Source organism: Ctenocephalides felis, unplaced genomic scaffold, assembly GCF_003426905.1.
Source record: "Ctenocephalides felis isolate EL2017-DRISC unplaced genomic scaffold, ASM342690v1 CF-g0.4_SCAFFOLD_01492, whole genome shotgun sequence".
Taxonomy (NCBI): domain Eukaryota; kingdom Metazoa; phylum Arthropoda; class Insecta; order Siphonaptera; family Pulicidae; genus Ctenocephalides; species Ctenocephalides felis.
This window is the reverse complement of record NW_020537646.1, coordinates 55,225,509-55,253,491: the sequence shown is the minus strand read 5'-3', so window position 1 is coordinate 55,253,491 and position 27,983 is coordinate 55,225,509. Positions and strand designations below refer to the sequence as shown.

Below are 27,983 nucleotides of genomic sequence, written 5' to 3'. Positions count from 1 at the left end.
ATTAAAGTAAAAGTTATCAAATTGAAATAAAATAAATCAGTTTATACTTTGTTTCTATCATAAATTGCGCAAATTAAATCATGATCAACGCAATTTTGGAAATATAGTGTAAGAAATATAATGCTACCAATAATATTATTATTAAGTAGATTTATAGTCCAGTCATTTGGTGCAAAAAAAAGCTGTTGCCGGTACAGTACTCCGGGAATTCTGAAAATTGGTAATCTTACGGATTTCGAGGTGCTCTTTACGAAAATCGACTTTGCCACCTCAAATTTGAACGGCAAGTTGCCGCCATATTGGAAAAATGGCGTCAAAAAACAGCTTTTTAAAAATATCTCCTTTCTGGCTGATTCTGCGATAAAAGTATATATGTACGAATTAAACTAGAGAAAATTTCCTACAATTCCTTAGAAAACCGTTTTTTTGTAAAATTGATAGTTTGAGAGTACGGCCGCCTCAAATTCTTTGCTGCTCTCGCCGTAGTATCAAATCTGTCCATATATGACAGCACTTCGAACTTGACCACATTCTCTCTAATAATTAATATTTTAATGTTAAATTAAGCGAATAAGATCTAGAAATAAAATAATTCAAATATTTTTTGTTTTTTTGCTAATTTTTAAACACTTCAATGGCAAAGTAGCTATAAGTATACTTATAGCTTGAGTAGCACCTTATAGCTTCAAGTAGCTTGAAGCGTTAAAAAATCAGCAAAAAAACAGAAAAATATTTGAATTATTTTATTTCTCGATCTTATTCGCTTAATTTAACATTGAAAATATTAATTATTAGAGAGAATGTGGTCAAGTTCGAAGTGCTGTCATATATGGACAGATTTGATACTACGGCGAGAGCAGCAAAGACTTTGAGGCGGCCGTACTCTCAAACTATCAATTTTACAAAAGGAATTATAGGAAATTTTCTCTAGTTTAATTCGTACATATATACTTTTATCGTAGGATGAGCCAGAAAGGAGATATTTTAAAAAAATTGTTTTTTGACGCCATTTTTTTCAATATGGCGGCAACTTGCCGTTCAAATTTGAGGTGGCAAAGTTGATTATCGTAAAGAGCACCTCGAAATCTATAAGATTACTAATTTTCAGAATTCCCGGAGTACTGTACCGGCAAAACGACCAAATGACTGGACTATTAAGTAAATTAAATAATGTTTCTTAAGCAAATGAAAGCAAATAACAAATTAAAAACGCATAAAAAACTTCCTGTTGCATAACAAATTCATTATTTATCAATATGGATAACGATAAAAATTATAGCATATAATTATTTTCAATTATATATTTTTGTTAGTTTTTATTAAGTATATACCATAAGTATATACTGAATGAAAACTAACACTAAGTAATACTTAAGTATATACTTAATTAAAACTAACAAAAATATATAATTGAGAATAGTTATATGCTATAATTTTTATCGTTATCCATATTGATAAGCAATGGATTTGTTGTGCAACAGGAAGTTTTTTATGCATTTTTAATTTGTTATTTGCTTTCATTTGCTTACGCAACATGATTTAATTTACTTTGCAACTTATAATCATTATTATAATATTATATTTGCAACTTATAATCATTATTATAACATTAGTTATAATACTGATATCAGACGTATCTAGTTGTGTATGGCATCGTTCCTTAAGGCAAATTGCTGGAACTTCCCGTTTGGTAACGAAATGTTTGAGGAATATTAAATATTTTCAAATAGAATATTATAAATATTGTAACATTGTCTAATATTTATAAGAATTATAGAAACTGAATTGCAATATTAAAACTAGTTATTTTAAGTATATGAGTTTTAGAAGTTTAGTCAGAATTAAAATTAAAATCTGAAATATTTTCGATATACCCAAAAAAAAATTTTGAAAAAAAAACAAGCAGAAAGTTCTTTAAATCATTCAAATTGGACGTTTGGTTCTCTGGCTGTACCTGTTTTTGCTAAAAACTAACCACCTCTTCTCATTACAAATTCAACGTTTTTTAAATCATTTAAATCGGATACTATGATCTCTCAAAAACTCGATTTGTATTTTCTGCACTTTTTACTCCGTATGTCAGTAACTGCTGGGCCTGCTTTTGCCAAAAACTAATCAGCACATCTCCCTATCAATAGGAATCGAATGCTTTTTGAACCATTCAAATCGGTTGATCCGTGCGCCCGAAAAAATGCGGACACACAATAATTTTTTCAGAGGTATTCCAAAGTGTTCAGAAACATTCAAAACGTCGAGAAATGCAAAAAAAATCATTTTCGATTTTCGGCCCATTACTATAACTACCCTACGGGAAGGTAATTAAAATAAAATTGCTTAGATTTTTAAAAGGCGATAAATTGCTAAGGTAGATAAGAAATAAAAGATTAAAAACTTTTATATTCATGAGTCTTTGTTTCGTTGCATTGAGATGTTTACGTTATAAACTAAACATTTTTAACTTCCCGAAGGAGAACTTTATGTTCTCATCAAAAAATCTCATTCGCTAATTTTATGTTTTCTCGACGTTTCAAGCCATGCTGAATCGAATGAGACCAAATTTGGAAAAATAATGTGTGTGTGTAAACAGATTTTTCACCGTAAATCGACGTTTTCTCAAAATCGTCTAGACCAGTGATTCCCAAAGTGGTCCACATGGACCCCCAGGGGTCCATGGCAACTTTCAAGGGTCCACGGCGGCAAAAACAAAATTTGGGGGTCCACGAAATGAAAATGGGGGTCCACGAAATGAAAATGGGGGTCCGCGGCAGTGGATTACAATACATCATGTTAAAATCTATTTATTTACGTTAAACGATAATATAATATATAGATTTACGATAAATCTTTTAATATAGTTGGCAATATTTAGAAATGATTCAAAAAGTAAAGAAAAACATTACATAAAATATATAAAGTGTGTAAGTTGCAGCATGTAGGCATTCGAGTTGTTGTTAAACTATACGCTGGCTGTTGAAAACCTTACTTTTGGTAAGATTTTTGCCCTTAGAATTTATAAATACCAAATATAGAGGTTTAAATGGCAATTCAACAAAGTGTGATATAGATACCACTTATTTGGATTCGATAAACAAAATTTTATTTGAATTTTAGTCCCCTCAGCAACGAATTTGGACTCCAGTGTTTTGAACTATATTTTTAGACAATTAAATTACACAGGTAACTACAGATTAACTACATAGGTAATTACAGATTTATGCTTATTTAGCTATGTTACAGATATAGTTTATTTCTGGGTTGGTTATTGAAGAAAGTTGCTTATATGAAATGTGCTTAATGATGTTTCTGCATTATAGCAGTTCTACAGTCAGTTGTTGCACGTGGATTAATGTTGAACTGGTTGCATGGCATCGTGCCTTAAGGCAAATTGCAGGAACTTCCCGAACCGCGAATTAATTTTTTTAAAAAAACTTTAAATTTTTTTTGAAAACATTAAATAAAAAACTTTTTAGAATTTTAAAATTTCTGAAAAAAATTGACTTTTTTGAAAAATTTGATTTTTTTTTATATTTCTAAATTTTTGTATATGTACTTTTAATTTTTCTGAAAATTTTGAACATTTTTTGAAAGCAATCGTGCTGCGTGGCTGTTTTAGAGAAAAAATATCGAAGCGCGTAAGCACCGCACTGCAGTCTAACGGATCAACATTGATACGGAACCCATACAAATGCCAACAAAATTCATACTTATTGTTAAAGTCTCTATAAAATATCTGATAATTTGATATGCATTTGTCTAATGATCATTTTTTACCGCCAAATGGCATTTTTTTACTTTTTTCACTCGAACTTTGAAACCGCTAGGCCTGCCTTCGCAAAAATTGTTATACTATATATAAAAATGTTCATGTTCGATTTTTTTGCGATTACTATAACTTACCCTGCGGGGAGTTAAAAATCAAATTTGCTTAATTTAAAAAAGTCTATGTTAGTAAAGCGTATTTTCGAAAATAACATATGATCAATTTGATGATGTATTAAAAATAATTATAAAGCCGCTATTTATTACTTAAGTTTTGAAATTAAACTCATTAATATATTTATCTCAGCGAAGTCTATTTTAAATTCATTTTGTTGCTCGATATATTAAGTTGAGCATAGGACGATCTGTTAATAGTATCACAGATATTAAATATATGTTACGTAATAAAAAGAAACTACTCGTATTAAAAAATACAATAAAAAACAGCTTGTTTAAAAATATTTTTTTCGAATTACATTTGCGGACTTTTAATAAGAAATTGATTTCTCAATTATATGTTACAATCATCTTTTACCATGATTTTATATTATATCTTATATTTTTTAATCTATATGTTTTTTCTCATTTGAGACTTCTATAAAACTCTGTTCAATTTTCTTCATAATTAACTTGAAAAAATTACTCTTGGCTTGTTTGTTTTCTTTTTTGTTTTAATTTTATGAAATTAAATTCGCCTTTGGAATTTTGTATTCAGCAATTTCCTCATTCATAACGTTTTACAATAGATAAAAAACACATTGATTCACATGATTAATTTGATAAGTAGTTGTAATTTAATTTTAATTCAAAAAAAAATAATTAAAATAATTTTAATTAAGATTTTAACCTAACCTTTTCAAAAATCCGGGATAAATATTTATTTTGAAAAAACCCGGATCAAAAGATGGAAACCCGGAACTGTCCCGGATAAATCATAATATAGGGGGTCCATGACAAAACGAGCAATATCGCAAGAGGTCCACGGCACAAACGAGTTTGGGAACCTATGGTCTAGACCGACTTCAAAAATTTAAAAGCCATTCGATGTTTATCAGTATTGCGCTACGATCTGCCAAACCGTTTCTTTGTAAATCGCAGAAAAGTGAAAAAAAAATCACCCACGTTTTAGCTTGTAATTCTGAATCGATTTTAAAAATTCAAAAACCGTTTGAAAGATATTGGTTGCGAATCGACCTGATTAGTTTTTGCTAAAGATCGCCCGGGCCGTTTTCTCGTAATAAAGAGTTAAAAAAAATTTTTCGACAATTTTTATGATTTCTTTTTGACCGTAGATATCATAGTCTTATAGACCATACCAAAATGTGACGGCCCTACGACAACCCGGTTAACTTTAAAAATTTGCCAAAGTTCCAAAAATTAGTATCGTTCTTTTGGCATTTGTCAAAATTAGATACTTGATCGATGTTTTCTCAAAAACGCCTGAACCGATTTAAGAAATTTAAAATTTAATTTTTGTGCGACGATCTGCCGATCCATTTCTTTGTAATTTGAAAAAAAGTGTTAAACTTTATGTCCACATTTAAGCATATAATGCCAAATCGGTTTAAAAAACTCAAAAACTGTTTAAAAAATATTAGTTAGAAATGATATTGATTAAATTTAGGTGAAAATCTACCTAGTCGTATTCTTGTAATTAACTGTTGAAAAAAAAATTCAAGTCGATTTTTTTAAACTTTTTTAAACTTTTTTAAACTGAAATATTACGGTATTACGACAAGTAGTTTAATTTAAAAAAATCGTCAAAGCTTGAGAAAATGAGTAGTTTTTTGACGTTTGTTAAAATTAAAATTAGACAATTTACTTGGTATAACGTTAGAGTACTTGGTCTTAATGAACATACTAAACAATTAAAGTACTACGGAAACTAGTTCAATAATAAAAATTATTGATTTTTGAAAATTTGCTTTTAGAAAATACTCCGAGTTAACGTGTTCGTTCGTTTTCAATTATGTTTAATAAATTCACACAGTTTAATAAATCCACTTCTTTTTTTTATTAACTTCCCTTAGGGTAGTTACAGTAGTGGGCCGATTTTTTTTGCATTTCTCGACGTTTTGAAGGTTTTTGAACATAGGTGATTAGTTTTTACCAAAAACAGATCCAGCCATTTTGAAGATACAGAGCTAAATGTGCAAAAAATTGAAGTTCCTGAGTGAACTAAGCGTCCGATTTGAATTATTCAAAGAACTTTCTGCTTGTTTCAACAAAATAATTACTTTTGAAAAAAAAATGTTTCTAATTTTTTTGTATATCGAAAATAATTCAGGTATTAATTTCAATTCTGTTCTAATATACTTTAAACAAATAATTTTAACTTTGCAAATCAGTTTATATAATTCTTATAGATATTAGACAATGTTACAATATTTATAAAAATCTATATGAAAACATTTAATATTCCTCGATCATTTCGTTACGGTACGGGAAGTTCCAGCAATTTGCTTCAAGGCACGATGCCATACACCACTAGCTTTTTATTGATTAAGTCGATTATTTACACATATCGAGAAGTTCATGTAACTTGCCTCAAGGCAAAATACCAATACCAACTAGTTCATATTTGAATAGCAATCAGAAATTACGGATTCTATGAGTTTTTATGATGATTTGATTTAATTACGTCGGTTTTATATATGGCAATCCAACCGATTGTCCTATCAACATAATTACAAATTTTGTAGTAGAGCAGACTGGATCCGGTTGCGCCACTTTATTGACCACAATATTATTGTTCTTTTACTATTTAGCGGGTTCAAAAGTAAACTAAATAGTAATTTGAACATTTGTTTACGTAGAAATACTTATATACTGTCCATGTATATGATGGTCGTAAAATCAAATTAGACAATACGACATAATTATTTAAACAAATCTTTTAAATATTATATAACAAATGATACAACAAATAATTTGTTTAACAAAGTAAATAAGAAATGAACTGATCAGATGAAATGTCGATTACGAGTATTGTGTGAGCATTCGAAGCGTGCACATCGTTCTAAATAAATATATATTTTTTGAAGTTTAGTGAAAGTAAACCTTTTACCTGTAGTGTTTTGATAGTGAGCTGATAAGCAAACAATGGAGTCGGGCCCGTACGGGCAAGAAGGCGGGCGGCCGCCTGATAAAGGAATTACACAACGTTCGGATTTAGGCGCAACTATTGCAGGAGCAATGTATGTGCTAAATGACCTTGAAGATTTTAATAATAAAAGTAGTATGGGTTATAGTATAGATAGATGATCAAGAAATAGATTTAAGTAGTTGTGAAAGTATTCACATTTTAGATAGTAAATCTAATAAAATCAATATTGGAATTATTAAAACTAATCCCACAAAAGTTAATAAAAAAGAAACAAAGCTAAGGAATTCTAAGTATGTAAATAGTAATAAAGAAAATAAAATTAACAGGACAATGAAATTCATTAAAAGGTTGATTAGCGCAAAAAAAAACAAAGTCAAAAGATTAGAAAGTGGAGTCAATTCAAAAGTTGAAGTTCAGAAAAGTAATGATACAATAAATAAAAATGTAAGGCTGTACTACGCAGTAGTAATAATAAAGTAAAGGAAGGAATGAATTTTTCAAGATGAATAATCTCAGGACCTACATTCCTAAATATCTCTTAGTAAGACAGCGAATAATGAAGAAAATGGTAATCAGAATGAATCAAATTCTATTAACAATAACATGGTTTGTGAAGAAATGGTTGAGATGAATGAAGTAAAGTCTAGTAACTATGCTCGAGACAATAAAATCGGATTTGAAGAATGCGATAAAGGACCGTATCATATTAGGTTGTCAAATATCTCCCTTCCGCTTTTTTGCTCTTGGTTTATAATACAAAAAGGCGGAAGGGAGATATTATATATGTGGAATCGATAAATAAAAATATCGTAAGGTTACATCACATGGCAATTGGAAGAATGTTATACAAATCAGTTCCAAAATTGAAGACAGAATTATCAGAAATTGTACAAATTGGAAAAAACAAAATAAAATTAGTAATTAAAAATGCAGAAACAGCCAATAGTTTACTGGAAGATGAATTTTTCAAGATGAATAATCTCAGGACCTACATTCCTAAATATCTCTCAGTAAGACAGGGAATAATATTTGACGTTGATATTAATTTGTCGGAAGACGAAATAATGGAAGTTATAGAATCTGATTATCCAGTGGTGGAAGTGAAATGTTTAATGTAAATATTAAGTCAAAGTCAAAGTATAGTCAAAAAGAGGTAATAGCATCAATTATAAATCGCAATGTGTGAAATTAACATTCAGGGGCTCCAAGTTGCCGGAAAAAAATTCAATATAATCAGTTAAATGTAGGGTTACTCCATATATTATAAAAGTAGTGCAGTGTCATAATTGTTGGTTTTTTGGTCAAATAAAAAAACAATGTAAAAGTAAAAAAAGATGTCCGAAATGTTCAGAACAACATAGAATAGAAACTGAAATTTCTGTACTGAAATTTCAAACATAAAATGCTGTTTATGCTCGGGGGAACACGTTGCAAATAGTACTAAATGCCCTGAATTGAAAAGGCATAAAAGTATTTATGAATTGATGGGGACTCATAATATAGCTTTTCATGTGGCGAGGAATATTTTGCGAGATGACAAATATTCAAGAGTTGTTAAATTTAACCCTTACACTATAGATAAGGAAAAAGATTTTCCGATGATAAAAAAGGAGGGATGAATACGGGGTAGAATAAAGTTACTGTAATAAAAATAAATATAACGAATTATCAAAATTAGTAGAAGAAGATAAGGATACAGAAGAAGGAAACATAGTATGGATTAGAAAACCAAAAAGGTCGCATGTCAAAAATGTAATAAGGGTAGGAAGTCAAGGTACGTCTAAAGTATCTAAGTATAATCATGTAAATAAAGAGACGGATATTAAAAGGATAAGTAATAGAGAAATAATTAATAGAAAAAAGCCGATTAAAACGTTGGAAGATGATACAGATCAAGAAGGCAATGAATCAAGAAAAGAAGAAAATGATCTACTCGAAATTCTCAAGCAATTAGTTACACAAATTAAAATAATAAATAGATCTGACGATTCTTCCCTAAATAGATTACCGAGTATTGTGACAAGTAAATTGAAAAAAGATAATAAAAACTATAGGGAGTTCAATAATATAATAGAAACAATATACACAATATAAATAAGCCAAAATGAACTTAAAAGTACTACAATTAAACTGCAGATCATTGAAAGCGAACAAAGAAAGCATTGAATATTTTTTATACAATAATCAGATTTCGATAGCGGTGCTTTCCAAAACATGGTTCAATCCTAAGGCAGTATACAAATTCAAGATTTTTCGGAAAGATAGAGAATATGGATACGGCGGAGCAGCCATCATCGTCAAAAACAACATAGATTGTGATAAATATGAAACAATAAACAACAATCAAAATATACAAATATGTGTAATAACATTATTAAACATTTTTCTCTTATAATTAGTTCACACCCAACGTTATTACACCACTGAAAAGAAATGGCATCCCCCCGGGTAGTGCAAAGGTGTCTAAATTGTTTTCACTTTTGAACTTGAGAGTAAGATGAGCCTAATTCCAAAATTCCAAACGAATTGGAAAGCAGTAAAAAAAAGTTCAGACCCAAAGCGCTCCATTGAGTAAATATTCCGTACATAATGCCAACCATATGAATTTTTGACACAATGAAACTTCTAAATAATTTTTTGAATAAGTATTTTTTTTGTATTGTGACTTAGTATAGTAAGGCAAAACGACTAGTGGATTATATGGTTTATTTTGCATAATTACGGGTACACTTATTTGATTATTATATATCACTTCACTATTAAATTCAATTTATATTTCACTTTGAATAATAACAATGTTTGTTTACACTAACGTGCGGCACAGTATACCTGGTCGAATGTTCGAAGCAAACTGAGGTCAACTTTTTTTTTATTCTCTTTATTGAAATACAATCTGTCTTTACAGAAAGGAAGACATTCAGTAATTTTGATAATATATGAAATATTAAATATTAGATCTAAAAGGTTACCCAATAGTAAGCTATTTCAATTTTGATATATAAAATTTAAATTTTGAGATTATATAGAGTACACTTAAAAATAAAAAGATCTTTGAGGTAAATGAGTATAAATTGCGAATTATAACAGCAAATAAAAAAGACATAACTAATAAACTAAACACAATAAAAATAAATAAAAATATAAATAAACAACTAAATAAGTTGTACTGCTAATTAGAATGAATATATTATATATCATGTAGAGGTCAATGTGTCAGATCCGTCAAGGGGGTTTTTTAGCCGTTCGATGCCGTGCGACTTCAATAAATTCTTGGCCAGAATATTAGGATGGTTTTGTACTCTGCTCTTATATTTTTGACTAATTAATTTAATTTCTTCATTAATGGTGTTTATGTTTAGGTCTTGATGGACTAACCAGTTTGGTGTGTATTTGGGAGCGTTTAGTATTTCTTTCAAAAATTTGTTTTGAAATCGTTGTATAATTGCAATACTAGATTTACGCGCTGTTCTCCAGAGTTGAAGTCCATAAGTTCATATGGGTTTAAAAACTACTTTGTATATCAGCAGTTTATTCCACGTACTTAAGCGCGATTTTCTATTCAGTAACCAATAAAATTTTCTTCTTGTTGTTTCGAGTTGTTGGCGCTTCTTCAGTATAAGGTGTTTCCACGTTAATTTAGAATCCAAGTGCAGTCCCAGATACTTAACGACATTTGCCTGCGGAAGCATTTGATTAAAGAGTTGAACGTTTGCACATTTTCCTGAGATTGAGAATTTACAGGGCGTTTTGCTGATGTTACATCCTTAATACTTATTATAAAGTGTCTATTCATTAAGTAAGATTTTAAAATTTGAAACAAAACGGATGGAAATATTTTTTTCAATTTATATAGCAAACCATAGTGCCAAACTTTGTCAAAGGCATGGGTTATGTCGAGAAATACCGTTGAACAGTAAAGCTTTGATTGGAATGAGTCTATAATCTTCTCTGTGACTCGGAAAACTTGTTCTAAGGTTGAGTGTTTCTCCTGAAATCCAAATTGATGATTTGGGATGATTCTGAGGTCTTGCAAGTATGGTCGCATTCTCTTCAATAGTAGCTTTTCAAAATTTTTTGATATGGTTGAAAGGAGGCTAATCGGTCGATAACTGAAAGTTTGATTTAGGTCTTTATCGGGTTTTGGTATCAGAATTACTGTCGATGTTTTCCAAACTGTTGGAAAAACTTGTATTCTGATAATAGAGTTATAAATTATTGTTAGGAATCTGAAACCCTTATCCGGTAGAGGTTTTAGCAGTATGTTTGGAATATTGTCGAAGCCAGGGAATTTTTCAGAAATTAGAAATTTTTTCGTATTTCTATCTCGATCTCCGATTTTCTGAACTTTTTAAAACAGGTTTCATTTGATAACTTTTGATTCAGAAAATTAATGATTTTATCGTCTTCTAATGGATTTACTGTTGGTGAATTAGGTGTAAAGACCTGTTCAAAGTACTCGGAGAAGGTGATAGCTTTTTCCATGATGCTTCTAGCCCATGAATTGTCACTTTTTCTTAGGGGTGAAACATGGACAATGGGTCTCTTGATACCTCGGGTCGCTTTCCATAACGAATGATCTGTTACTGATAGGTTGGTGATGGAGTCATGAAAAGAACGATCTTGAGATATTTTGTAACTCTGTTAAGTTCTGTTTTATCGCAAGGAGCTCGGCTAAGCTGCCATTTCTTTCTTATTTTCTTTTTTTGGATTATAAGAAATCTAATACTGCGCGGGTACTGCTCACTATCTTTCATCAAAGGTACGGTATAAATTTGATCAGCTACGTTTTTAATAGTTGTCGTAAAATTATTAATGGCTTCATTCAAGTCTGCTTCATTCTTAAGTGGCACATTACAATTGAGGGCTTCATCGACACCTTTTTGAAACTCATCCCAGTTTAAAAATTTGTATGAACATTGAAGTTATTTGTACTCTATTGGTCGCCCATTATAAGTAATAATAATTGGAGAATGGTCCGAACTGAGATCTAGACTAGATTCCGTTTTGAGTTGATGACTTCCAGTGCCTTATAATAATACAGAAATCTGATACATCTGAAATCTCGTTCAGATCGCTTGGCCGGGAGATCGCATAAGCAATTGTTGGACTGAATTGCCTTAACTAATTCATTGCCTTTTGGATTATTAATTCTGCTACCCCATTGAACTTTTTTGGCATTGAAATCGCCTCCTTGATAAATTTGGCACCTAATTCGTTTAGAAATGATTTGAAATTATCAAAGGTAATTTTGTGCCGCGGTGGCAAGTAGACTGCAGATATAGTCATCTTACTACAAAACTCTTCTACTACGATGTTTGTGGCTTGGATGTAGTCTTTGGAGATAAATCTTGATGGATAGTGTTTTATTGAAGATTTAATTAAAATTGCGCTACCCCCATGAGCTGAACCATCTGGATGATTAGAATTATAAATAATATATCTTGAAATTTTCAGAAAACTTCTACAGGTAAAGTGTGTTTTTGAAATAAGCACTTCATCTATATTTTGTTCCTTTAGAAAATATTGGAGTTCTTGGCGATGCTGCACAAGACCGTTTGCGTTCCATATTCCTATGCGTAGATAATTCATTAATTCAATCGGTTTTGTACAGCGGCTGTTAGGAGATTGAGCATAACGCTCATGAGCATAACGTGTCTTCAACATTGATTTCAACTCGTTGAAATCGTTTTGATGGTTGTTTATTGAGTTTGATGTGTTTTTGATATTTTCATTGTTGTTGTTGTTACCGCTGTTACAGGTTTGTGAATTAATCACTTGAGCATAGGATGTACCTGGTTTGACTGTAGAATATTTTTTTCTGTTTTCATTTGCTATTTTTCGAAGGGGTGGAAACTTTCGTACTATGGCCTTTCGGTATATTTCGCACCCTTTATAGTTGGCTGGGTCATTTCCAGTTTTACAAAGTACGCATTTTACTCCTTCATTGATTTTATTTCTCCATTCGCAATCTTTCGAAAGGTGATCACCTACGCATTTTACGCACCTTGGCTCTCTATAGCAATAAGATTTTGTGTGTCCATAACTTTGACATCTTTTGCATTGTGGTATTTCTTTTTTTCGATGTTTAGCTTTAACGATGATTTTTGTTCGGTTTAGGAATTCAATTTTGTATATTTTGCTGTTATTGTTTTTTCGTTCTAGTTTAACCAAAAACAGATTTAGTGGAACTTTTTTGGTTTTGTACGTCATATTTTCAATACGCGCTACAGTGTGGCCATGTGTTTCAATCTCTGTTTTTAGGTCATTAATATTAACACTGTGGTGAAGATTTCTGATAACTACCTTAAAGGTTCTTGCGTTTTTGTCTTGGAACGAGTGCATTTCCGTATATCTAAGTTTCAAATATTTGAGAACTTTGTTTTGTACGTATGCGAATCAGCAACTTGTATTTTTACCGAGTTATTGTTTATTATTTTATTAGTGTATTGTTTAAGTGCTTGCGTATCAAGTAATCGTATTAAAGGTTTAATGCCATCAACCTTATGTACGAAAATAGGCGGTGGCTTATTAACAATTGTTTTGACCTCATTTGCAGGCTCAGGTATATTTTGTAAAACATCGAAAAAATTGCTTGTTTTTGCGAGACTGCTTAACCAGTAACGTAGTGTATCAATTACCTTGGCTTGTTTTCTAGAAAACTCCGTGGGTGTTGCTGCTCGTTTCTTGTAATTAACAACTTGCGAATCAACATTGGCATTAGATGTACTTGGTTGATAGTTAATAGGATCATTAATAGGATCGTCAACAAACTTGTCGCTTTCCTCCATACTGTCAAAATCGCTTTTGTTATCATTATTTAGGGTTTCAAGCGCTTTGTAAACGACTTTTGAGCACTCATGATTGCTGACCCCAGCCGGGGTCATGCTTCAGACACTGTTGTTTTCACTTGCACTATTAAATAACTTCTTTTAATAAAAATGGCATATCAATAGTGTGATTATTGAATTCACGTACCCGTACAGTGCACGTAAATACTACATGTATAAAACCGGATTATCCGCAGGTATAACTGAACGATGTGCAATGCTTCACAGCTGAAGCAAAACTGATGAACTGGGGTCAACTGATAAGAAATAAATATTGAATATTTATTATTCCGGTGCTACCTGTACGCCAGTTGGTTTTGAACTGAAATATCAAAAATAATCATTTTAGAATAAAATAATTTTAATAATTATTAGAAATATGATATTTGTTTATTTACTTTGTATGTAAACCTATATAAGCGTCATCGTTCAATTTATAAGTTTTTATATTTTGTCCATAGAATACGAATACAGTGTTTATGGTCATATATTTGGAAACGTTTAATATTTTTTGAATATTTTATTATGGTACGAAAAGTTTCAGCAATTTGCGTGATTTTCTTCTTTCTGCGCAGTTTATGCATTTTTGGCCTCACTCTTATACTCTCTTGAGTTGTGTATCCGCACAGTTTGCAGTTTTGCACAGTATGTCTTGTTTTTGCATTCTGCTGTCTCGTGTTCATACACCTGACATGACATTTATAACATCTATGACAATCATTTTTTGTATGATGTAAAAAGAAAAATGATAGTTTTATTTGACAAAAATGTGAGTAAAGTTAAGTAATTTCCGCCACGACTTGTGTACTTTGCACTATCCGAGGCATATCTGAGATATGCCAAATATTGTCAAATAAAACTATCATTTTTCTTTTTACATCATACAAAAAATGATAAAAAATTTATGGTGTTGACAAGTTAGATGTATAAATGTTAGTGATAATTTCTAGTGCTGTGTACACATCTTTAGATGTAACCTACCAACGTTAATATCCATTGGTGATGACATTAAATTGAATGTTGAAACGTTTGGAATTAAAGATTAATTTATAAATCATTTAATTTCATATTAATTCTTTGATGTATCGCCCCACAAAAACTTACTCATATATATATATATATATATATATATATATATATATATATAATATATATATACATATGTATATATATATATATATATGTAGCAGGTACAGTCTTCTACTCCTTGAATCCACTGTGAGTTCAGGCAGGCAAGTGAAGGGCCGAGTATTGCTGCGCTGTGGTTTTATACCATAGAGGATAACGGTGCATGGCAGGGACGCGCAACCTGACGTAGTGCGCCAGGGCTGTGCAACCTTATCCTATATCACCCCCCCCCCCCCGCTGAGTGTGTTTGGCTCGAACATATAGGCTGGTTTTGCTCTATCGATCGATATCTTAGTTTCCTTGCCGTTTCTAATCACTGTCATAGTTTTATCCGAACGGCCCACTACTTTGTATGGTCCTGTGTACGGCGGTTGTAATCCTGTCCTTATGGTGTCTTCCCGGATAAAAATTTGCCGAGCCGTTGATAAATCCGGGTGGACAAAGCTGTAATTATTTCCGTGATTCGAAGCGGGCGTTGCCTTGAGCGTTTTTTTCGAAAAATTCTCCTGGAAGCCGAAGAGGTTCGCCATACACCATTTCAGCTGGAGAAGCTTGCAAGTCTTGCTTCCATACAGACCGTAATCCGAGTAGTACTAGCGGCAACGCATCCAGCCAGCTCTTATTGTTGTGGCACATAATAGCTGATTTAAAGGATCTGTGAAAACGCTCGACCATGCCGTTTGCACTCGGGTGATAAGCTGTGGTGTAAGTTATTTTCGACCCTGTAAATTTACCAATGGCGTCAAATAGGCGGGATTTAAATTGGACTCCGCGATCGCACGTTACTTCTGTGGGGCAGCCAAAACGAGATATCCATCCCTCTATAAATGCTTGCGCTACTGACTCGGCTGTTATATCTCGAAGTGGAATGACTTCTGGCCACCTTGTGAATCTACATATTACTGATAGGCAATACTTGAATCCTCGTGCGCTTGGAAAGGGTCCGATCAGATCTAAATGTATGTGAGAAAATCGTCGGGTAGGAAGCAAAAATTTACCAAGCGGTGCTCACGTGTGGCGATGAATTTTGCTGCGTTGACAAGGAATGTACTCCCTCGTCCAGGCTCGACAGTCCTTGTTCACTGACGGCCAAACAAATCGTTGGGATACCATTTTCACTGTGGCATTTCTTCCAGGATGGCTTAGGTTGTGAAATGCGTTAAAAACTTGTTTTCTTAACGTCTTCGGAACGAAAGGTCTTGGAATATTAGTGGATACATCGCAATATACGTTGATGGTAGTACCCGGAAGACGTACTGACTTCAGGACCAATGAAGAACTGTTCTTTAGGCAGCTTTGCAGTTCCGCGTCATCTTGTTGTTCCTTTGCGATTATGTTATAATCTGCATTCGACGATACATGTAATTCTTCGATCCGGGCTAAAGCATCAGCTACGACGTTTTCTTTTCCTTCAATGTGCTTTATTTTCGTTGTAAATTGTGCTATGAAAGTTAGTTGATTCAGTTGAACTGGCGGCAATTTGTCCTGTTTCTGTTGGAAGACAAATGTTAGCGGTTTATGGTCTGTGTATACTACGAAATGTTGTCCATCAAGAAAGTGCCTAAAATGTCGGATAGCTTCAAAGATTGCTAGAAGTTCTCGGTAGTATGTTGGCCATTCGCATTGGCGTTTAGAAATTTTCTTCGAGAAGAAAGCTAGTGGTTGCCAAGTTTTCCCTATTTGTTGTTGCAGCGATGCTCCTATTGAAATTGTACTAGCGTCTGTAAACAAAGCTAACTTGCCGTTGACCACTGGGCGATGTAAAAGAGTAGCATTTGATAGGCTTTCTTTGCAATTAATAAAAGCCTGCTGTAGTTGCTCGTTCCATTCTATGATAGTGTTATTTTTAACGTTTGGTCCTTCTAGCAGTTTTTGAAATGGAGCTTGCAATTCAGCCGCACGGGGAATGCATCGGCGAAAATAGTTAATCATTCCTAGAAATCTGCGCAATTCTTGTATGTTAGTAGGAGGTTTGATTCTTACAAGAGCTTCCACTCGTTCCTTAATTGGGCGTATACCATCTTTAGAGACTGTGTATCCCAAAAAATCAATTTCCGGGACACTAAATATGCATTTGTCACAGTTAATTATGATACCATACTGCTGAAGTCTTTCGAAAATGCTTCGTAGATGTCTTGAACGCTCTTCCTGGTTTCTTGATGCAATTAGCAAATCGTCGATATAAGCATAGCAAAAATCCATACCTTGTGTGACTTCGTCGATAAACCTTTGAAAGGTTTGGCCTGCATTACGAAGTCCGAAGGTCATATAAGGAAATTCGAAGAGTCCGAAAGGAGTTGTAATTTTTGTTTTTGGTATATCCTCCTCGTTGACCGGAATTTGGTTGTAAGCCTTCACCAAGTCGATTTTGGAAAAAACTTTCATTCCTTGAAGATGCTGCGTAAAATCGTAAATGTGCTTTACCGGGTATCTATCTGGAATAGTACGAGCGTTGAGTGCCCTGTAATCTCCGCACAGGCGCCATCCGAGGTTTCGTTTAGGTACCATGTGAAGCGGCGCGGCCCAGGGGCTGTTTGATCGGCGAGCGATTCCGAGCTTCACCATTTCTTCAAATTCTGTTTTAGCTATTTGAAGGCGTTTCGCGTTGAGCCGTCTTGGTTTAAAATAAATCGGAGGCCCTGGTGTTGTATTGATATGGTGTGTTGTTGAATGCTTCACTTTGTGAGGTGCTCCTTGAGGTCTGGTAATATCCGGAAATTCTTGCAATAGGCTGTGGTGCTCCTTTCGCAAGGTTTTAACAGTTGGGTCGACTGCATCTGATATTTTTCCCGTTATTTGTGCTTTTGTATCTCCTTCTAGTAGCCGTTTGTTGCGCAGATCTACCAATAGGTTATAAAATGATAAGAAATCTGCTCCAATAATGGGTTTTTCGACGTCGGCTATCACAAACTTCCAAGAAAAATTCCGTTTAAGGCCGAAGTTCAAAATTAATTGCACTGTCCCATAGGTCGCCATTTTCGCACCATTTGCCGTATATAACGTATATTCGGTACGCGGATGCTGCCCTTTCAGTTTTCTGCGAGGGTATACACAAAGATCCGCGCCCGTGTCGACTAAAAATTCTTGTTTGGATGCTTTGTCAACAACTAATAGGCGGCTTGTTGAGCTAATTAATTGACAGTCATGCGCCGCATTCATTGACTGTCGTTTAAGTTTAAAGATTTAAATGAACAAGGATTATTACACTTCCGTGCTTTAGCTCCGAATCTTGAGTGGTACTGGCAATAGCCGCGTGGAGATGGAGGCACGACTTTCGACCTTGATGGTAAGGTTCGGTACCTGGCTTGGGTGAGGGCTTCAACTTGCTTAGCTAACAAGTCAATATTCGAATTTAATGTAGCGTTCTGGTTTTGAAGCTCCAAAATTTGTTCTGAAATGGTATGATTTATTTCTTTAGACGTGGATGGAACTTGTTTACTAACTGCTTGGATTTGATGCTGCAACGATATATGGGCGATTTTATCCGCCATGCCTGCTATTTTATCCAACTCGAGATTGTCGTGTGCTGATATGATGGCTTGAATATTTTCTGGAAGCCGCCTGATCCACAATATCTTGAGAATACTATCGTCGACTTTTGCCCCGCCTAGTGCGCGCAAATGACGCAAAAACTGCGATGGTCGTCTGTCGCCGATTTCTTCTCTGTCCAGTGACTGTTCTAACTTACGATCTTCTGACATCGATACTCTCTTGATGAGGGTACATTTCAATGTTTCATACTTATTCTCTGTTGGTGGTTTCAAAATAATGTCTTCAACCTCGGCTGCGTATTGTGTCTCTAAGTATGCGATTGCTACGTAAAACTTTGTAGTGTCAGCTGATATATTCGAAAGCGCAAATTGTCCCTCAAGTTGCGCAAACCATAGCTGAGCCTTTTCAGGCCAAAACGGCGGAACTTTGACACCGACTCTTTCCACCTGAGATGGCGGGAAAGATATTTGCTCTGGCTTCTCCGGTTTTGACATGCTCGACTATTCTCACGTCAGGGGTCACCAATGTAGCAGGTACAGTCTTCTACTCCTTGAATCCACTGTGAGTTCAGGCAGGCAAGTGAAGGGCCGAGTATTGCTGCGCTGTGGTTTTATACCATAGAGGATAACGGTGCATGGCAGGGACGCGCAACCTGACGTAGTGCGCCAGGGCTGTGCAACCTTATCCTATATATATATATATATATATATAAATATATAAATATATTTATATATATACATATATATATATATATATATATATATATATATATATATATATATATATATATATATATATATATATATATACCAGGCACTCCAGGTTACTATTAACAGCCTCTCCTTATTGTTTATAAAAAACAGATAGCAGAATAAAATTAATAAAAAAATATCAATAAAGGGCGCTGACTAAACGAATTGAAACGTAATGAAACAAACATGCTACATTTTTTTTCTTTCGGACCCTATCTCAAACACGCTATTATCGTGACATTTACTAACAGAGCCTAGCACCACCGTACCCTCTGCTTGTCTGTCCTAGCGAGGAATTTTTGTTGATGCAACGTAACGGGAAGCAGCTATATTTATGTGAAAACATATTTTTATTTATATTTTCGAGTTAAAATCAATATCATAACTGGTTGACATCAGGCTGCTGATGTCAATTCTGATTCAGATTCCATCGCTCTAGTCACATATCTACAAGCGATTTAAAAACTAAACTATAAAACCAATAAAAAGTAGACATAAAAGACGCTAAACAGTTTTGAAAAAAAAACATTAAAAAAATATGAAAATAATTATGATAACACAACATATTAGGAACATACGTTTTCGTGATCAATAACTATAAACAATAAAATAAAGTATGTTGAAGAAAAATTTATTTCTTCCAGAATAATCACTTGTAAAATAATATTTTATTATTTTTATCATTCTAGTTCATTTGCCTTTCTAGATTAGCTGCTTCTTATTTGATACGACTATTTTGTAATTTATCATTTGTTTTCAACTTCAGATTTTCTCTGAATTAACGTGATTATTAAAATGTGTTTATAAATAATACTTCCAATATCCTTAATTTTTCTCTATATTGATGAACGTTTTAATAATTGTATCAAACTCTAACCTATTTCAGTGTGCCATATATTTTCTTTTGGATGAATCTTCTTTTTCTCTACAAGATTGATAATGGCATCATAGAATGACTATAGAAGTGTTGGCAAAGATCTAATTTGTCACACCTAGATAACGACTTCGATTGAATAGAATTGTCAATACAACTAAATCTCCAAAAAAGCACATGCATAACAGTCTTTTAAACAATTTAGCCAAAGTAGTCAACGAATATTGCGGAAGTTTGAACTATTTCGATACTCGTCAAAACGTTTTTGAGACCAGCATAAAAAATAAAGACTTTAAATACGTCAAAGTTCCATACAATAAAATAATATGTGCAATTAATTATTAGATTATGTTACTAAAGTATTGCGTTACCAAAGTATTATGCATAAAGTGTACGTATATTCTTTTATAATATATGTCAGTATTCAAATTCAATATTAGTATATTCTTAAGTTATAAAATTATTATATTAATTAATTAGTGTAATGTTATAAATTTACTGTACATAGCCGATTGACATATATATAAATAAACAAACTAGTTGGTATTTGTGTGTATAAATAATCGACTTAATCAATAAAAAGTAAATTAATTTATGAGTGAATAAAAGTATTCCGAGTTAACGATCACGTTAAGTATTTTGGACTATTTTCTAAAATCAAATTGAGCCAGATTCCGTAGGACTTTAATGGATCAGTATGTTCATTAATATCAAGTACTCTATCTAGTAGTCGTCTAATTTTAATTTTAACAAACATCAAAAAACTACTCATTTTCTCAAACTTTGATGAATTTTAAAAATCAAACTACTTGTCGTAAGGCCGTAAAATTTCAGTAAGTTCTGTGAGACCATGATATATATCGCCAACAAAGTTCCATAAAAATCGGCTTATATTTTTTTTCTACAGTTAATTACAAGTAAAGGGGACGGTAGATTTCCACCTAAATCTAATCAGTATCATTCCCAACTAATATCTTTCGAACAGTTCTTGATTTTTTAAAATCGATTTGGTAGTATAAGCTTAAATGTGAACGGAAAGTTTAACACTTTTTTTTTCAAATTACAAAGGAACGGCTCGGCCGATCGTCGCACAAGACTGAGAAACGATAATCCTCATCTAGATACATCAAATGGCGTTTAAATTTTTGAAATCCAGCTTTTTTTTAGAAAACGTCGATTTACGGCAAAAAATCTGTTCACACGCACACACACATACTTTTTCTAAATTTGGTCTCATTCGATTCAGAATGACTTGAAACGCCAAGAAAACATAAAATTAGCGAATCGGATTTTTTGATGAAAACATAAACTTCTCCTTCGGGAAGATAATAAATAAATAATTATAGTTGCGGTACGTTGTTGTGAAAAAATTGCTTTATAAAATGAAATTAAAAATTTATTTTTATTTCAGAAACTAAAGTATTCGATAACTCCAGTTGTTTACGAATGCAGTGTTTGTGGTGAACACAATTGTGAACACATGGATAATGATTATGCCGAATCTGGCCAAGAATTATCTTCTATGCTGATAATGCGACATCCACAACAGGCCACGCTACTGAAGGCACCGCCTGCGTCTCACGTGAGACGTCACGTACCACTGAATGATGCTAATGAGCAACAACAAGAAAGTACACCGCCAGCGCCTGAGGGTCAGGTGCCAATTACAGAAGATCCAAGCGATGACACCAATATAGAAAATAAATAAAAGTGGAGAAAATAAAGTCGATTATATATGTATTAGGGTGGTCCTTAATATGGATATTTTCAAAATTCCTTTGTCCCAGGGGCTCAAATGCTTCTAACATTCAGAATTTAGAATCTAAATTGATTAAAACAAAAAGAAAGTTATACCTCTATCTATTTATCAGTTTTAGGAATGTCCGCACTCCAATTTGGAAGCATTTGAGCCCCTGGGAGCAAAGAAATTCGAAAATATCCGTATTCATGAGCATCCTAATATATATACATGCTAAGAGTAGTTAAATTTAATATAGCATTGTGTGATGAAATTATTGGAATTATTGGATGTAACATCAAGTAAAGGGTATAGATTTTCATCTATATCATCAAATTCAACATTATTATTATTCCCTGCTTTTCGGAATAAAATCTCATTACACTATCAGTAGAAACTTTTTTGAGGAAAACTAACACAAAATAATAATACCAAATAACAAGTACGTAATTTTAATATTATAAAGTAATGCTTAAATTGCAACATAGCACTATTTGTCTGTAGTCACTATTTTAAATGATATTTTTTATAAAAATGTAGATAAATGCTGCAAATGTAGCAAATAATAAATATTACATATACAAAAGTACTTAGTGACTGTTTCATAAAATACTTTCTAAATGAACGCAGAGATGTGTAGGTGTTTGAGGCTACTTCAGTTTATTTAATAAACAATATGCACTATTTTATATGAAACCATACGTTCAATTTGCATGGCTATAAGGATCTTTATCACGTGTCGAATGTCTCAGAAAAACGCTTTCCGAAATCGGCTCTTCTTTTACTGAATATTAATAAACAAAATGATACTAGTTTTTTTTGCAAAAACCATCAATATATTCCAAATAATCCAAATTTGTATAAAAAATCTAATATTGTGCTACAACACTACCTACACACACTTGTAGACACCGATATATCCTTATATTGCAAATACGTGCCGAGAGTTTTCAAAAATGTTTGCTTTGCACATTTACAGCTCTTACTATATATATTTTATAAAAAGTGACCACTGACACAAAGTGCTTTATTTCAATTCGTTTTTACTTAAATGTAATTTTACATTATTATGTGTTAGTGTTAGTCTTAGAAGTTTAAAAACGTATTGTATTTTGTAATATTTTAATTGAGATTTATATATATATATATATATATATATATATATTATAATTATTATATATATAACTATATATATATATATATATATATATATATATATATATTTCATTCATTTGGTTATAATTTTTTGTTTACATTTTGTTTATTGTTTTCCTTTTTATGTTTATTTCAAAATTATAAAACAATTGATGATGACGTAGAATTTTACGTCAAAACGCATGGAAAAATGTTTAAAAATCTTTACTTCAATTATTTTTAAATTTTTTACTTGATGTTATGCTCGCACACACACACACAGATATATGTATATATACATATATATATATATATATATACATAAATATATATATATATATATATATATATATATATATATATATATATATATATATATATATATATATGTATATATATATATATATATATTGTTGAGCTTCGAACAAAGAATCCAAAAAGTAATAAAATAATCAAAAACCATTTCTTTATTTATTTATTATCGACGTTTCGGAACTAGGTATGTTCCAACTTCAGGACATCTGTCAAGAAACATGATTTTGATAAGATTTAAGCAAACAATATGTTTAGGAAAATTATAAGATGATGGATTTTTTAAATTAATAACATTGTTGAAAAAATAATATATAGAAATATGACAATATAATCAAAATGAAAATGATAAAAATAAATGAGTAACAAAATATTGAAAATGTTAAAAATTGAAAAGTTTTAGAAAGTTTTAAGAAAAGGTTACTGAAAAAAAACAGAATTAATTACCTGTATGATTGAATATACACTAACACTTTTTTACAAACACAGATTTTATCAAAAAAGTAAATTTATAAATTTCTTTTCTGACGAATAAATAAATTTTGTAAACCAAAATTTCTTTAAATCAAATATTTATATATATATATATATATATATATATATAATAATTGTTTAATATGAACAAAACAGCACTCAGATTTTTTTATCACAACTTTATTTTATTATTACAAACGTTTCGAGACTAAGGTGTGCCTCATCATCAGTGTAATTTCAATAACAGTTATTTATTACTAAACATTATTTTTAATATTTTATTTAAAACTAAATTTGGACTTTTTAATATAAAACATCAACTATACCTTGCATTGGCAAGTGACAATTGTTTCAATCAATGCTTGACACTACTGACTGACATGTGACATTTACAGAATTATTTGAAACAAAACTGAAGTATCTAACGGAGACAGGATGGGTAAAAGTAAAGAATAAGATAAATGAAAAAATTATAAATTATTAATAATGTTTATATAAGTGTCATGTAAAATATTTGTGTCGGTTCTCAGATTTATGCTATTGTTAGTCCGAACTATTAACATTGATTCTGCCATGCTCCGTTTAAATACGTCTTTCTCATGGAATAAGATTTGGGGATTGTCAAAATCAAACTTATGGTTGTTGATACTAGCATGATCCACAAGTGTACTTTTAAATTATTTATATTTATTTATATATATATATATATAGATGACCCGACATACGTTGTCCTGTACCCATATCTACGTTTTTTTAATATCATATACTAATATTTAAACCGTTCAGTTAAAAATAATCATTATTGGTTTTCGAATTACTATTAACACCAATACATGAGTGATGTTAAATGTAGAACTGTTTCAAATAAAATGATTATTCTGAATTCCCACAGTTAACACTTTAATTATCCATTTAACAAATATTAAAAATTGTTCAATAAAATTGTATATTAAAAATTATACACTGCAAATTTATTTCCAATAGCTCAATTTATTTTAATGCCAAAGGTTATACAATTTTTCAGTCGTACCTGTAGATGTGAATGTATAAATAAATAATTTTTTGTTTATTCACGACTAAAACATTGATTTTCCAAATTTATCACACAAAAAATCATCATCTGCCTTTGTGATTTATGGTCATAGCATAAGACACACGTGTTGAAAATTGAAGTCTTTTAAAAGGTATAACAAATTCAGAAAGAATTAATATATAGCATTCGCTGTATAAGTACAATATCACATTGGATTTTTCTACCCAAAATAAATGCTTTAATAATGTTGCCTATAATTTTTATAATTACGTACAATATTTTAACTGGCTTTTAGTAATTTACGATCTAAATTAATTTTTTTTTCACTTATAATTCAATATACATTATTACTTAAGTTTATATTTGAAGTGAATTAATTTGTCAAATCCTGTTCACATGTGCTCTATTCAACCTACGATCAACAAAATTATTGCAGTAAATGGAGAGGAAAAAAGCGTGTGTCGGAAATGGGCTAATCTTTATCTTAAGTCCAGAAGTGAAAACAATTTGCACTTTGTCACCACCCACCGGATTAATTGAATTATAACTCTTTTAATTCTGATTTATCAGTACTTACAATACACTATTTTAGAGGTAATTAAATGAGCTACAACTTTCTCTATCATAAATTTTACCGTAACTGCTCGGCAAAGGATTGAAGGACTCGAAAGACACTCTGGTTGGACACTATCAATATTTGTGTAACAGAAAAATAATAAAAAGCAATTATTGGTCAGTAAAAGACCTTGAATTTTCATTTATATAAGTTTATACGTATCTTTTATTTTTTTAAATAGATTTTTTTTCATGAAATCATGAGCTTTTTAGAAAAAAACGATGAAAAACGCAAAAAACAACAAATTTTCAGTAGCCAGTAACTTGAAAAGTAATTTCTTTTTTGAAAAACATTATTAAACATTTTTCTCTTCTAATTAGTTCTTTTATTGATATCCGACGTTAGTTTGAAAGAGATACAATTGCACCACTGAAAAGGGATGTCATCCCCCCGGGAAGTGGCAAATGATTCTAACTTATTTTTACTTTTAAACTTGAGAGTAAGATGAACCTAATTCCAAAATTTCATGCAAATTGGAGCACATTAAAAATATTCAGACCCAAAATGCTCCATTGTCTTGAGTAAATATTTCATATCCAATGCCAAACATATGAATTTTTGACACAATGAAACTTCTAAATAATTGTTTGAATAAGTAAATTATTTATGTATCGTGATTTAGTAAAGTAATACAAAACACTACTGCATTTAAGAGTGAAAAAATAATAATCAGTCAAAGTGAATTATAGGCTAAATTTGATGTGCGATCACTGACAGACGCATGCGCAGACTGCATCACCTGTCAGATGTTGACTGTAAATCTTATATTATTTTAATTTTTGGCACATCTCAGCTGCTTTTTGGCAATAATAATGTAGTCATTACATTTTTCTTATTCATAATCATAAATATATTATATTTTAATATTGTCTTAGCCTATAAGTGAATGGAAATGTTTGGCAAATGACAGTTTTCATTTGTTTCAATGTCAAACCATGCCTTAAATATTTTCAAGGGCAAACAATGATAAGCGTTTTTTTGTAATTTTTTCCATTTATTTCTACAATCTAACTATATTTCTATGAATCTAAAAATTCTAGAAAATTTCCCAAACAAACTTCAAGAAGATTCATGAAAATCCGAATTATAGTTTAGGAGGATTAACCATTCATACATAGTTACAGAAGAATTTTATATATAAGATTTATATATATATATATATATATATATATATGAGTATGCGTATGTGTGTGCGTATGTAAATAGGCTTGTAGATAATTAGTTCAAACACAAAAAAAAATTCAATCATTATCCGTTTGGTCTCATTCAGTAATCGATAAAAAATTATATTTTACTTGTTTTTCCTGTATTTTGTTGTTAGTATCATAATTGTAACATAAATTATGCTTTAAGAAATTATTTATGATAACTACTAAACTATTAATTTGAATATTATGTTATTGTCTTTTTGTAATAAAATAACATTCCTAAATACAGTTAATAAACATTCAATAAGCAGATTGAGCGCTTTGATAATATATTAAAATTTACGTTAATGTGTATATAAGGCTCGCCCGTAGGTAAACGGTTAAAAGCGACGGGACTTGTTTCAGAGGTCCCGGGTTCGATACCCACTTCGAGCAGCATGTTGTCAGGCAACAGTTACAATGATTTTTACTTGGAATTATAAATAGCAATATGTTTCCAAGTGAAAATAGCCCTCACCCGGCATTGTTGCACCATACTTGCCCTATTACAGAGATTGTAATAAAAATTTATCACACAGAGATGTGCCAACTGTTTGGGTTGCCATCTGTAAATAAAGAACCCATAAGTTCTGATTGCTGTTCAAATAAAATTATAAAAAAAGTGTGTATATAAAACAACAATCATTCAGTTAGTATTATTATCCAAAATTGTATAATATTAAAATTTTAACTAGTGGGGCGCATGGCGTCGTGCCTTGAGGCAAATTGCTGGAACTTCCCGTACCAAAAAATTTTTTTTAAAAAAGATTAACATTTTTGATAAAAATTTACTCTGAAAAAATTAGATTTTTGAGAAACTATAAATTTTTGACAAAAAATTAATTTTTTTTGAAAAAAAAGACTTTTTGAAGAAAAATTTATTTTGAAATATTTTGGAAATTCTGAACTTTTTTTCAAAGCAATCGTACTGCTTTAACTGCTTAGAGACGAAATATCGAAGCGAGTAAGCGCCTCGTCGCCGTCTAATGGATAAACACTGGTACGGAACCCATAGGAATGTAAACAAAATTTATACTTATTTTTCAAATTTCTATGAAATATCTGGTAATTTGGTGTGCATATGTCTAATGATCATTTTTGACCGCCAAATGGCATTTTTTTTACTTCTTTTACTAGATCTATTTATAAACACCAAAAAGGTTAATGTCGATTTTTATTGTTTTTTATTTTATATTTATTTATAATATACAATATTATGTAACATAACACAACATAAACATTTAAACAAAGTTTATGAATAAAATATAACAATATATCACAAAACATAATTTTTTAAACAAAGTTAACTAGATTCCTTTGTGAAATCTTTTTTTTTTCTTGTATTAGTTTTCCTTTTTCTTTTTCTTTCATATTTTGTCTCATCATTAGTTAAGTTAGATTTTTAACTACCCGTAGGGTAAGTTATAGTAATCGCAAAAAATTTGAAAATAAAAATTGTTATTTGAATTTGAATTGAATATATCTTTACGTTTCAAAGGTTTCTGAACAATTTGGAATACCTTAGAAAAAATGGATAAATGTGTGTGTGTG

The 27,983-nt window shown here is 31.3% G+C and overlaps 1 protein-coding gene across 1 annotated transcript in view; it reads left to right on the top strand.

Moving 5' to 3' along the window:
- The window catches only part of LOC113371608 (sodium- and chloride-dependent GABA transporter ine-like), a 432,836-nt gene extending 411,186 nt beyond the window's left edge, over positions 1-21,650 (top strand). Inside the window, exon 14 of the mRNA XM_026612248.1 lies at positions 21,350-21,650. Within this exon, the coding sequence (XP_026468033.1) occupies positions 21,350-21,646 (297 nt within the window). The 3' untranslated portion in view covers positions 21,647-21,650. The remainder of the gene's footprint in view (positions 1-21,349) is intronic.
- The last annotated feature ends 6,333 nt before the right edge of the window (positions 21,651-27,983 follow it).